Genomic DNA, 14164 nt, shown 5'->3' with positions numbered 1-14164 from the left:
AGAATACCGTAAACAAAAGCAGTAAAAAGTCCCCTTATCACCTGACTGTCTTTGCTGTTTACTGGTTGCTCCCTACCTGAGCGCGTGCGTTACCTGTGCAGGCGCGTCATGGCATTGGATGTTTAGCTCCAAGGGGCTGGAATAACAGGAAATATGTCCTTACTTGGCTACGGAGTTTCACTACAACAACCTGTCCGTCGCTGACAGAGTTCATATTATGAACTTTGGTGCTAATAACTGCAAGCGAAGACAGAGACATTAGTGAAAAGGTAAGGTCATCATCGACGCTGACTCGCTTTATAATTCAGTTATGTTCAGCGGAAGTGACTATATACGAGGGAGACAGGTTGACTCTGAATGTCTACGTAGCTTGTACAAATAAATAAGCCCAGAATGTGCAAATATGTATGGAAGGTTACTGAAACTCTCCAGCAACGACATTCAAATCTTTATGAAATTCTAATGAAATCTGATCGAAATTATTACACTTCCAAAACTAATATATGTCCTTTACTCTTCCTTTTTTACAGCTAAAATCACATATCCATGGTATCTCAAGGGGAACAGAATGCACTACCCAAGCCCCCATTGCTGTTTGTGGGAGCCAAGGACAGCAAACGGCTGCTGGAAGTGTACGTAAAGAGAAGCCTGAGCCTTAACGATGGGACACAGTGTCCACCTCGAAGAGAACGAAGAACACACAAATGGGTCACCGCTGCAGAGCGAGATAAAAGAGATCGTAAACATTCCAGTGATACCTCCCTTCACCTTAAACCCTCCGGCTCAGAGGAAGACTTTGGTGAAGACGAGGCATTCTCAGAACCAGAACCAGACAGAAAGGACCAGGAAGAATGTGAAACCACTGACAACAGATCAAAACTATTGAAAAACAAAAACACTCACAGCAGAAACAATGGATCCTCAGCATCTCATACATCCGACGGGAAGCCCCAGAAATGGTCAGTACATTTTGATAAAGAAAAGCCTGATGTTAGGCAGACAAATATAGCATCTATTCACCCTAAACCTTCAGCCACAGAGGAGGAACTTAGTAAAGTTAAAGTATTTGAACCAGTAACCGAAAGTGAAACATCTGATAAACATAAACGATGGAGGAAAAGCTCTCTTACCCGAAAGGATGGCTCCTCTGTATCTCAGGGTTCTGATGGGAAACCCCGGAAATGGTTTTCACATTTTGATAAAGACAAGCGGAATAGTGGACTACCTCAAGATTCCTCTAAAGCAGATTTAGAAGACCTCAAAATTGTTTCATCTCTTTTGCCTGCTCAACCACAGGCAGAGAGTGTAACAGAGGTAAAAAAGAGCAAAGAGGGAAAGAAGATTAAGAGGCCTTCAATACTGAAGAGTTTTCTGGGATGGTTCACCAGAGGGAACACTGAAAAGCAGGATGAACAAGATGATGATGGGAAAACTGAAGAAACAGTTCCTACTCCTGAACCTGCAACTCCTCCACTCTCCTGCCTGCCCATCTCTACTGGTGATGGCATTATCCTGCGCCACACCAAGTCCACTAGGAGAAGGCGATCTCAGAGGAGGCTCTCATTAAAGAGACGCAGCGGGGACATGGGCTTAGATAAGACGACTATGCGGCCACTTACTTTAGACCTCTCTACTGAAGCCCACAATTCCCAGGTCCAATGTACGTATATTACATACATTTCAGGTTATACAATTAAGCACATTCAAAGCTTATATCAGAAATGCTTTCCTAGCTAGTGCTACCAGCATAATTCTTGCCACATTTACAATCCTACTGAAATATTCGCCAGGTCAAAAATTTACCCACATACTTGCATTACAACAATTACAGACACAGACAAACATACAATTCATATTTCATATAGAACTGTTTTTTAAATATCTCTCCATCACTAACACTAAATTCATCAACCCTCATTTTTTAAATGAAGTGATTCATAGTAGATGTTGTCCATCATAACAGTATTTACCTATTGTGCAAATTTCCTGTTTAAAATAACCAATGACATTTGGAAAATTCCCTTTTTATTCATATTTGCAGCAATTGAAGAGGTAGAAGCCACTAGTTCCTATTATGAAAAAATGTCAGAAGAGCTAGAGAAGATTGTGAATGAGGTAAAAAACAGTCCCACAGAAGAAAACAAAACTTTCGCCGCTTCAATTCAGCCTACAGACGCAGTGGCCTCATCCAGTGAGTACTGCATAGTGCACATTATGCTGCTGCGAATAAGTAAGCTCTTAATGATTAAATATGAGAGAAAATGCTGTATTAAATGACCTGTAAATCTTACTATTTCTGAAACTCTCCATGCAGGGTCTCAAGAGGAAATTATTAAAAGAATCATTGATTTGATAAAACAGGAAGGTGATGTTATAAATGATAAGGTAAGGATTTTCCATTGAAGTTTTAACAGTGAATTAAAGCAAGATTGAACATTTTTTAAAAAGCATCATAGCATCTTGCAACTCTCTTACCTACAGCTAAAGGAAAATACTATCATTAGCTCCTACTTCAACACAATCACCTATGGGTCCTTCCAGCAATTAGCAGACCAGTATGTAAATTCTGAAGCCCACCAACAGACAACACAGCAACCCGTGGTAGCTACAGAGCTAGTGAAGTTTGCTTTCACACTTGACTTCACAGCAAGAGTAGCAGGTCTCTCTCGCCATGCTCCTGGACATATCCTCGGCTTTGGGAACCAGTACCTCAAGGAACGTTTTATTTACACGTGTGAGAGTCACCCTCACTTCACGGATACAAGCACAGATATGAATTCAGACAGGGATGAGAGGTGAGGCGAACACCTTCGAAAGTTTATTTTCAAATCAATTAACCTCAAGCCCATCAAATACATTACTGCTAGTTTTATATATATGCACTTAATCTAATATATACTTTTATCATTGATTAGTAGTTAGATTAGTACATATTAGTAACATGATTAAAGGTCTCTTCTTTTCTTTTACCAGCAGGCTTGGAGACCATGCAGCTTCTGAAACTGATGGACCAAAACATTAGGTTAAAGCTGTAAAGTCTAGAACCAGACTATATGTATTATTAGAGTTTTTTTTGTTGCTAGAATCGGTGGATTGTCACACTACACAGTGTCTATCAAGTTCAGTGTCCAGTAGAATTCAGCATGTGTAAGAGACCTTTAACACATGCTTCTGCTCAAGCTACTCAGACGAGAAAATGCACTGACTCGTATACAGTAAAAGCTCTCAACGGTAGCAAAGAAATTTCACCTTTAAACAATACTGTGACATAGATTATTATATATCATTAGAAATTAAGTTTATGAAGTGTTTCCTTTTACTTCTGTTAGTAGTAGCACATGTTTTGTAGTAATCAGGTTTAATAGTACTTAAGCAGATTTCCAATATGCTGGAAATGTGTATGCAGGCATACACAATTAAATTAAATGAATATAAATAAAACATTTTTTATTTACTACATTTTTTAGTTACTACAATCATTTCCTATTGATTGATTCTCTGGATTTGGTTTGTGATATAGGTGGTGATATTTGGTTTGTGAACCAAAGATCATAATTGAGGAAGCTTTCTGTTGCAGAATGTCTAAAAACAGTGAGTCTAGAGCAGATACAGGTCGAGAGTACACGCATACAGGACTTACCTATAACAAGACTTTTAATCTGGGTCAGAAAGAAGTTTAACAACCACATTAAGGCAAAATATTCCTGTTGTACTGTAATAAATCAGACAAAAAAGCTTCAACCCTAAAACACTGAACACACTTATCACTCCAATTTATTATGTGAATAAAAGGTTTGGCCTCCACACAGTGTGTTATCTACGTGGTTTTAGCCACAGAGTTCAAGGTCTACTACAGGTCTGGAGGCCAGTTTCTGATAGGTCAGGAGATGTTAATTAATTTTATTATAACAGCAGCTCTGACAGCAGTGCTGGATTTAAATGTGAATCATTTGCTTACTTCAACACACTTGTTCTAATGCATTATCTAAAAAAAAGAAAGCCAGGAGGTTATTTACTTATCTTGACTTCACAAAAAGTAGTATTATCTCAATCATAGCTTATGGTTCTTATGATAAAAATGATTTCCTGAGATCGCATATCAGTAGCATACAAGCCTTACATTGTTGTGCCGAGTGGTATACAGACGTATATTAGTCTTAGGGCATTTCCACAGTACTCTCATGCGATAGACATGCTGATATCATTGTCTCTCAAGTTAGTTAGAAATAAAACTGAAGACCCTTTCTGGAGCACTATAGTGTCCACGACTGTATGGTTTGTCTCACCTTGGCAGCAAACATAAAGCTATATCCTCTTTTTTTAGTCTGTGGTTAAAGTAAAAATGAATGTACTCATCCATGTAGTATGGCTAAACCATGCATTTCAACATTCTAAAAAAATTGTCAATTCAAGAAAACTTTTATCATCTCAAATGATCATGAGAAAAACAAGTCAAGATAACAGCACAAAAGATTATAAATAACTCCTTGCCTTTCTAGATTATCACATAGTTGACTGAGTCTTATTTACCAAAAAACAAACATATATATATATATATATATATATAGTTGCTGACCATCACACCCAGTTGTGGCCCTTCCTACATGACACTAGAAGTACACCATTGTCCTGAATATCATTGTATGCTGTAGCATTAAGCTTTTGTTTCACTGGATCTAAGGAGCCTAGTCCAAACCTGTTCCAGTATGACAATGCTACATGCACAATGTAAGCTCTGTAAAGACATGGTTTGCCAGGAGTGATGATTGCCCTGCAATAAATCTCTGACCTCAACCTGACCCAACTATGCAAATGAATGAATGCGGAATGCACACTGTCTCTTTAACATCAGTGTCTGATCTCAGTAATGTTGTTGTGGCAGAATGGGAAAATCCCCATGTTCATGCTGCAAAATCTAAAATAAAGCCTTCCCAAGAGAGTGGTGTTCATGAAAGCATATTAACACCCCACTACTAGAATGAGATATCCAACAAGCACATATATATATGCGTGTGACCCACAGGTGTCCACATACATTTGGCCACATAGCATATAATCCCGACAGCTGACCTATACTCATAGCCATGCTGATGTTCAATACAAGAACTTTCATAGCATTTGATATTGGTTGTGTTAGGAGGTTCTAGTTAAGTGCTTTGTAAAATGTCACCTGTAAAGCCTCTTCTTTACAGTTTTCCAGCGTTTTGTAGTTTCACAGTAAAATGACTTCTTTTTTGAGTCATCACATCACACTGCCTTTGATAAATTTCCTCTATTACATCACAGCATGTCAAGACTTCTATAGGGCTGTGAGCTGTGTCCATGAGCACGTCATCAGGTAACACGTAGATACTCACACGGTGAAGTTTTCATACTTTTGCATGTGCAACGCAGGGACGTCACATGAACCACACCAAAACTTGCTGGATAAGACAGCGAAACCACTGGGACATTCCATGTTTCACAGCAGGAAGAACAAACAGAAGGTGATAAGGGCATAACTTTGCTATGAGAAAGGGTGGAGGGAAAATAAACCCTGAGAGATCAATATAAAAAATTCTCAACAAAAGCATTCCATTTAAGAAAGAGAAAGCACTGGCATATAGCAATATCATGATTGCTGTTTACCACTTAATAAATACATTATACCTTAATTACAGTAAAGATCATGTAAGCAAAGGAGTTCAAATGTTTTTAGGTGCAAGATCTTTCATTTTAATAAATAAAAAGGTCTTACTGGAATACCATATGCATGTAATTTGATGCAAAAATAATCCTCACTAAACCTCTGCTTAAAAACAGCAGGTGGCAAGAACCACTTGGGTAGAAAACATGCACATGTACATGTACAAGATGAAACTTTGAAAAGAAATGAAAACCAGTCATTAAGTTCAAATGTGTCAATTTTTCCATTTTTATTGTTTTTAAAGGAAAACAAGAAAGATTAATCAAAGAGGCCAAAGCCCATGTCTTCATCAGACTCTTCAGATTCTTCTTTCTTCTCTTCCTTTTTCTCCTCCGCTACAAGAAAAAAAAAGTTTATTTAACACTACAAAATACAAAAAAATAATAATAAATAATATATATAAATAATAATAATAATAAAATATAATATAATATAATAATAAAAATACATGCATAACAGGCAAGTCTGTAAATCATAAATGTTGGAAGATTAGTGGCTTACCTGCAGGTGCTGCTCCAGCTGCAGGAGCCCCACCACCAGGAGCAGCAGCAGAGACTGCCACAGCACCACCTGCTGGCACGGAGGCTAACTTGGCGAGACCTACAGAAATGTGAGTGCGTAACTATTTTTGGCTCAGAGATATTGGAGGATTAAACTTAAATCTTAATAAGCAATACTGACACCAAAAAAGAGCAACGTACCTGCATTCATGACTTCATTGATGTCCTTGCCATTTAATTCACTGATGACCTATTAAGTTAAACAAACAGCAATATAAGAGCACTGCATACAAAAGGCTTAGAAGATGATGTCTGGAAGGTACAGCTGTTTAAAGGTGAAGGTGGGGATACCTTATTGAGACGTTCATCATCGGCCTCGATTCCTACACTCCCCAGGATGTTTTTGATATCCTTGGCGGAGGGGTTGTTGTTGCCACCCAGCACAGCCAATAGGTAAGCGGCCACGTAACGCATTCTGGAAAGATTAATGCAAACTTTTCATTACAGAATTGCACAAAAAAAAAAAAAAAAAGCAAAAAAGTACATCTGTTTCAGCTCAAAAATGTATTTCAATCATGATGGGCTCTTAAAAACACCTTACATATATAACATGACTCATCTTTTCTGTGCCTTCACTTAGTGGACACACGTACACAAATATAGACACATATCAAATATAACTAATGTTTCACAGTTTCAGAAAATCTCAAGAAATGCCTTTAGTTCAACTCCTCCTTTGAGAAATTCCCTTTGAATTACTGTTAGGTATTGTTTCAAAAATGAGTAACTACATCATTAAAAAAAAAATACAATCAGGTTTATGAAATGACAAGAAAAACTTTAATGATCATATCTATACCTGACCCATATCTATATACAGTGCAGATACACACCATTTCCCCCTCAAAATCAGTTCTGAATTTCTTATATTACACCAATCTGATTACAATATGTAGTGGTGAGGGATATCCCTGAGACTAGATCTGGTCATCACTTACATTTACATTTGTCATTTAGCAGACTTACATGTTTATCTCATTTTATACAACTGAGCAATTGAGATTTAAGGGCCTTGTTTAGGGGCCCAGCAGTAGAAGCTTGGTGGACCTGGGATTCAAACTCCTGACCTTCCAATTAATAGTCCAACACCTTTAGCACCAAGCTACCACTTCATCAAAGCTAACAGTCCCTTACCTGCCTATAATTTTGCTATTTTTTTAATTGCAGCTTATCATATTCCAGAGAAACCACACAGACAGCAGACAACTGGGGACTCCATGTTACCAACTTTTTTCCCCATTGTTTTTTAATCTGTTAACTAATTTTTTAATTTATGTAAAATGCTGTTTATGAGCAGTAAGATATAATAGGCCAGGTTTATTAATAAACCTATGAATAGCTGTAAGTGTCAGCGCTTGTGTTTACAGCTTCTGACCAATCAGAATGGAGAATTTTATGTCGACGCGCTGAGATACAATGTTGATATACAATGTTGCGGTATTTAACTACTAACTGCTTGCTACAATACTTTAATAATTCTTCAAATATTGATAGAAATAAATACATTGCTCCATTTTGGAAGCGTGCTGCTCCTAGTGGTTAAGCTAACCTCCATAGCTCGTAGGCTAACCTGGGCCTGTCTGTATTCAGACCAATCCTTATAAGGAGAATGACAACGCACACGACTCCTTCTAAACTAACACTATACACAGTATAAAATAATAATACATATTCAGATTAATGGTTCTGAATATTTGGTATTTCGTTATAATAATCTCAAGGTTTTGTTTCCGAACCGAATATCTGTGATGAACTGTAAGGTTTAGCAACAAAATGGAGTAGAGCACAGCATGGCCTCCAGGATATCTGTCAAACAGCTAGGTAGCATTGACAAGCCGAAGAGGACGTCTTGTGTTTAACACGTTTACTAGAATTAGAGGCTAAAATACGCTGCTTTAGTTGTGACGTATCAAGTTAGTTGCTGTTGACGGTCAAATTTCAATGAAAAAACATGGACTGTAAAATAAAAATAACTTACTTTAAGTCTGTGAAAGACCCGAAACGTTGGACACGCTGCAGTTTCCGGACAGAGAAGAAAGAAGGCGAGGAAATATCGTCGGTATGAGTGGATTTTAAGGAAGCTGATTGGTTTGATGAAGTGTCTCGTCAAAATCTCAGCTTGTGATTGGTTAGAAAATGATTTACTAAAAATTCACCAAATCCCTGTAGGTGGCAGCAGTTAGCTACTTTTTTCTTCGCAATGGTTTTAGTATGTGGATTAAAATGAAGCCACAATGCAAGAGGAAAAAAATATGACGGAAAACATCCAGAAAGCTTTAGAGGTATCAAATATAAATGAAAGGAGAGGGGTTAATAAAATGTAATGCTTTACACAATTGAAGGCAATCTATGTTTTATTAGCTTCATTTCTATCAGTTCATGTAGACCTATACACCAATCAGGCATAACATTATGAGCACTGACAGGTGAACTCTGATTATCTCCTCATCATGGCACCTGTTCGTGGGTGGAATGTATTAGGCAGTAAGTGAACATTTTGTCCTCAATGTTGATGTGCTAGAAGCAAGAAAAAATGGGCAAGCGTAAGGATTTGAGTGAGTTTGACATGTGTGTGTGTCACTTACCTGGGGAACACATAGTACAAGGATGCACTATGGGAAGAAGGCAATCCAGCAGAGGCAGTGTCGTGCTATGGGCAATGTTCTGCTGAGAAACCTTGGGTTCAGCCATCCATGTGGATGTTACTTACTACACCTACCTAAGCATTGTTGCAGACCATGTACACCCTTTCATGGGAACTTTATTCCCTGATGGCTGTGGCCTCTTTAAGCCGGATAATGCACTGTGCCACAAAGCAAAAATGGTTCAGGATTGGTTTGATAAGTACAACAACGAATTTGAGGTGTTGACATGGCCTCCCAATTCCCGAGATTTCAATCCAATCCAGCATCTGTGGGATGTGCAGGACAAAAAATTCAGATCCATGGAGGCCCCACCTCACAACTTACAGGACTTAAAGGATCTGCTGCAAGGGGACCAAACACAATAATGTTATGCCTGAATAGCAAGTTTTGATAAGGTTTTGAATAGTATAAAGTTAGATTTAATCTTTAGCAATTTCTGAACAATATATTTTCCATAGATAATAAAATAATAAACGTTTATGGTCTTTATTTCCATCATAACCAACACAGGGAAACAGGGACAGGATATATGACTCATTTATTCCATGTTTTGAATGTATATATTTGTAATATGTATAACAACTACCATAACAAAAAAGGCTTAGTTACACAAATGAACATATGTTTACATTTGAATAAATTGCTTTGGTGAAAAAGTGAATTATATTTTATTTCCCTGGAAATTAAATAAGCAGAGACATTGCTGTTGAACAACTGAGTCATCAACACTTGCCTCACCAGAGTTTACAAGCATGCAATATTTGTACCTAAAAATTGGGGCAATTCCAGTGATAACACATTGCACATACTTTATAAAAATGTATTCATTTATGGCAGTTACAGAACAGATTTTCAGCAAGTACAAATGGCTTACGTCATGTAGTAAAAGAAACAAACATGAAAAATTATTTTCCCATTTTCATGGCTGCATGTACATCTACAATACAAGTGAAAGACCGAAGTTGAATATAAACTATTCACAGTTCGAGCAGTTCCTCCTCATTCTCTTGCATAAAGAGGAAGGATACTGAGTCAAGCATATACTCCAGAACCTTCTTCCAGTTGGTAACATACCAAATTTTATAGGCTGCCTCTGAGACTACAATCAGGAAGAAAACTGCAAGGAAAACCAGAAATATCCGATCCAGGTGATGCATCAGCTTCTCCTTGAACGTGCGCTGCTCCCAAGGTAGGCAAGCTCTGGCCTCAGAGTAGCGGCCAAAGTGCAGCAGAGCTTCTTCTTCAGTGATCACTTCCTGTGCTTCCATCTCCCTCTCCTCGCCAGCTCTATGATCATCAGCCATTTTAATTACTGCTTCTGAAAGACAGATGGACAAACCAGAGGAACAAAATCTTTTCTTCAGACCCAAGTATTGTGTTGTTACGTCCTTTTTCAGCCACCTCGGGACACCACAGGAAAGTTAAGACAGCCAGATCTTCTTTGTACTGCTCTTATAATTCCAAGAATGCAATTCTTCTAAGGAAGGTCATGTTCAAGTGAACATAAATCAGCTGATCAGTTAGACTGTGCAGTCTAGATGGAGTATGCATTCGTCTTCAGAAAAGGCTGGTGCTTAAAACACCTTATAAAAGAGGATCAGAAAGACTTAGTGGCTCTCAGCAGTTTCAAATCCAACATGTAGGTTAGGCAGATGGCAAAATAATACTCTGACAGCAGTGCCTTGAGGATCTGTGTACTAGCAGATATCTGCTCTAAGTAGTTCAAAGCAGCATTCAGCAAGGAATCGAGTAGTACCAGAGTTTGATATTTCCACCAACAGTGTTGTCCATGTCAGATCAATTTGTTCCATCTAAAATTTGAGATTTTAGACTTTAGAATTTGCCAAATTTGGGATTAGGCAAGGCTTTTAATGAACTAGAAACCATTCAATTAATCCAGGATGTATTTATTGACTTGCCTTAATTAATAACATTAAACAAATCTGCTCCTTCCTGCAGCTACAAAACAAAAATTTCCACCAACAGGAAAGGTAAGTGATCTCAGATCAGCACTAACTTGTTGCATAAACCCACTCTGAACAATATAAAGCAGATTATCCAGGGCAGTAAACCAAAAGGGAATGGACCATATATTAGAATTATTGTGCTGTCAAATAAACATTGAGCCAAAATGCTAAAATCTTTCAAAAAAAAAAAAAGTGTACTTTAAACCGATTGTGAAATGTCACTTAAATACTGAAAACATACAACACATTCTGTAAAAAATACTCATACAAGACAATATGTTCTCAACAGATCATTTTATTTCTTTGCACATAAATGTACAGTTTTTGATTCAGTCCTCACATAGGCTTAGGAGGAGCTCTGGGAGCAGCACCCTGCAAGAAAGACAAAATATTTAAATTAGTGTTAAGGACGTGTTTTTTCTTATACATTTAATTACAAGTATAGAAGTGTATAAATGTTATTGAGCTTATCAGATGCTTACACTGGGCCTAAAGCGTGGAGGTGGTGTTCGGTCCTTACGGGCCTCCCGAGAACGGTTCCTCACCACCTTACTGTGGATGGCACAGCTCACGCAATAATGCAGCTTGACGTAGAGCTTGGGCAGCACATAGGCTACATATGGGAAACAGAACAATTGTAGTTATACATTACTGATACAAATCAAGAATCACCTATAATCACATTGCTGTAAAATTTCAACCAACCAGTTTCAATATTTGGGTAACCATTCATTTAATAAATACACTACATCATGGGTTTTTAAGGGGGAAAAAACAAGACAAAACTTTAAACCTACAGTCAAATACACTAGCCTCCGAGATGTCTCTCACAGCTGCAGCCTCAACGATGTTCCTTATCACAAACTTCTTGATGGCCTTGTCTTTGGGTACACACCGGGCACAGTTGGTGCAGCGGATAGGCTGAACGTGCCCGCGGCCCTTCTTGGCGCGTCCGTTATTCCTTCTCTTCTTAGTCTGTATGAATAACATCATCAGCATGAGGTTTCAAAAAAAACTGTGCTCAAGTGACATTTCAATGTTTTTGAAATTTGGTGTGCTGACTAATATGACCAAATGTACTCTTTATCTCTACCTCAATACATCCATATGTAAGTCAATACCAGTGTTTGGGGGGTAGCAGCAAAAAAAAAAAAAAAAAGTGTGGCTACTAACCTAACTACATTTTAGCAGCATAAAAGCACGTAAGCTAGCTTCACAATAAAGTTGTTTTCAAATACATTTTCCCACCCCCAAGTGGCATTCTGCCATTTCTAACATTCATGGTTGTATTCACCAGTGATTGTGCATAGTAAATGTTTTTAATTGAATATGCCAGCTGACTTCAGTAACGGTTTAGCAAAAGATATGGTGTCCAATCTTATTCTGAATGCACCAGTGTAGGTGCAGGTTTTTCACTTCAACCAAGCAAAAGCAATGACCGACTACTGAAAGCCGAAATAAACCGATTAAACGGGGGACATCAGATGTGGCTCCTACTCTACTGGAATGAAAACCTGCATTCCTTACTGGTCCTTACTGGATACGTTTGGACACCCCTGCTTTAGCACCGAGTCGATATGAACTAAACAATGATTACTATAATCCAGAAAAATGTCAATACATTACATATCAACTACCTAGATTTCTTTCCAGAAAAAAGGACTAGACGAATAAGAATTGATATCTATTGCATTTGTGTTATAGTTAGCTTCTTTTAGCCAACATAAAACCATATTATGCCATACACTGTATAAGTTTGATTTTGTTCAATAAAATGATAGTTGTTTCCCCCCTCAGTTTGACAAAGCAATATTAGTATTGCTTTTTCTCGTGTTGTAGTTATCGACTTCAAACTGGTAGTTTGGCTGTAGGTTAATTATTTTATACCATGAGTAACTAACAACTGCAAAGTAGCTTACCTAATACAAGTTTCTGAAAATCTAACCTGCTATCTAGCTAACATGTAATACGGCCTCCGTCTCACATCAACCACCTACTACAGCACTGACTCTAGCTAGCCATATCCTAAGAAAATAAATGCCAAGATGACAGAAAAAACAAGATGGCCATAAAAAGTTTATTTTAATCATATCAGCTAGATAATACGTCTAAACTGCACGCGGATGAGCTCGCGCACATAGCCATCACCTAGAGCTACAGGCTCCACACCGAGGCCTGTCGTTAGCATGAGGAGCGGCGCATGGTGTTAGCCAGCCGCAGTCATTCTTCCACCCAATAAACACCACGTACATAAGTTACTATTTACATCGGGTTCATCCAAAACATTAATACAACAACAACGCTTCATGGCCGCACACTTTCTCCGCCACAATACCGAAATATGTAAGGTTTTTCTATATTCACAGACATGATCTACACGTTTCTCTACTCACCATCTTGGAAAGGAGGCAGGAAAGAGGACCGGAAGAGGCGGACCGGAACTGTAATAACGTTCTTCCGCCGCTAAAAGAAAATAATTCTGGGGATTTTATTGTTAGAAATGTAATAACGCTAATAAAAAAAATAATTTATGTTGATTCACCGGGATATGTGTCAGTATTATTAGGGATATAAGTAGTATTTTTGTCAGTTTAAACACAAAGTGTTGTAATATAATTTCTGAGTTGGAACTAATTCATGGCGGAAGGATATGGTGCTGTTGTCATGATGTGATGAGTCCGGCATGCTTTGTGAATGAAGCATGATCAGTGGACTAATACCTAGAAAGATGTTTACTGTAAACAAATAATTACTGTTTTAGCCACAAAAAAATTAAATTAACACATGTTAATTATATTTTTATATATTATTGTTATATTATAACCACTGAAGAGAAATCGTAATGCTAAAAGTTTGGTGAAGGTCCAGATTTGGGTCAAATATTCTTCTGGTTGCACTGACCCTTTGCACGTCTTCATCTGACCAGAAGCTTATCCCACCCACTTTCTCCTTTAGAGGTTCCAAAACATGCAAATCATTTACTGCTAATCTGCTGTAACACAAGCATTTCCCTCATGGGATCAATAAAGTATGTTCTATCGGGTTACTTAGTACACATGTAAATTACATCTACGTGCAGTCTGTCTGTAAAGCAGTTATGCAGAAGAAAGGAGGAAAGAAGGAAAAGTTCTATACACTATCTATACACTATATTGCAAAAGGTCTTGGGACATCTGCTTTAACATATACATGAATTTAATATGGAGTTGGCCGCCTTTTGCAGCTATAATAGCTTCAACTCTTCTGGAAAAGCTTTCCACAAGGTTTAGGAGTATGTTCATGGGAATTTTTGACCATTCCTCTAGA

General features: G+C 37.9%; 3 protein-coding genes across 4 annotated transcripts; 1 reads left to right on the top strand and 2 right to left on the bottom strand.

Moving 5' to 3' along the window:
- LOC131362099 (uncharacterized) lies at nt 1-4141 on the top strand. Of its 2 annotated transcripts, none has more exons than XM_058403866.1 (6): nt 1-269; nt 531-1660; nt 2042-2191; nt 2315-2385; nt 2482-2795; nt 2977-4141. In XM_058403866.1, exons 2-6 carry the CDS (start codon nt 547-549, stop codon nt 3020-3022), a joined length of 1695 nt encoding a protein of 564 aa, XP_058259849.1. In that variant the 5' UTR covers nt 1-269; nt 531-546; the 3' UTR covers nt 3023-4141. The 2 variants fall into 2 exon arrangements, with proteins under 2 accessions (XP_058259849.1, XP_058259848.1); XM_058403865.1 differs by having other exon boundaries at nt 2-269; nt 2974-4139.
- A 1749-nt stretch (nt 4142-5890) lies between these two features.
- Nucleotides 5891-8352, bottom strand: rplp2 (ribosomal protein, large P2). The gene is made up of 5 exons (XM_058403869.1): nt 8225-8352; nt 6538-6661; nt 6388-6436; nt 6188-6286; nt 5891-6021 (listed from the first exon to the last, which is right to left on the bottom strand). The coding sequence occupies exons 2-5, from the start codon at nt 6658-6660 to the stop codon at nt 5945-5947; spliced, it is 348 nt and encodes a 115-aa protein (XP_058259852.1). The 5' UTR covers nt 6661; nt 8225-8352; the 3' UTR covers nt 5891-5944.
- A 2783-nt stretch (nt 8353-11135) lies between these two features.
- On the bottom strand, nt 11136-13342 carry rps26l (ribosomal protein S26, like). Its single transcript, XM_058401919.1, has 4 exons — nt 13252-13342; nt 11656-11833; nt 11341-11471; nt 11136-11230 (listed from the first exon to the last, which is right to left on the bottom strand). Exons 1-4 carry the CDS (start codon nt 13252-13254, stop codon nt 11195-11197), a joined length of 348 nt encoding a protein of 115 aa, XP_058257902.1. The 5' UTR covers nt 13255-13342; the 3' UTR covers nt 11136-11194.
- Between the last annotated feature and the right edge of the window lie 822 nt (nt 13343-14164).

This window comes from Hemibagrus wyckioides, linkage group LG11 (genome assembly GCF_019097595.1).
Source record: "Hemibagrus wyckioides isolate EC202008001 linkage group LG11, SWU_Hwy_1.0, whole genome shotgun sequence".
NCBI lineage: Eukaryota > Metazoa > Chordata > Actinopteri > Siluriformes > Bagridae > Hemibagrus > Hemibagrus wyckioides.
This window is presented reverse-complemented; position numbering and strand designations above follow the sequence as displayed.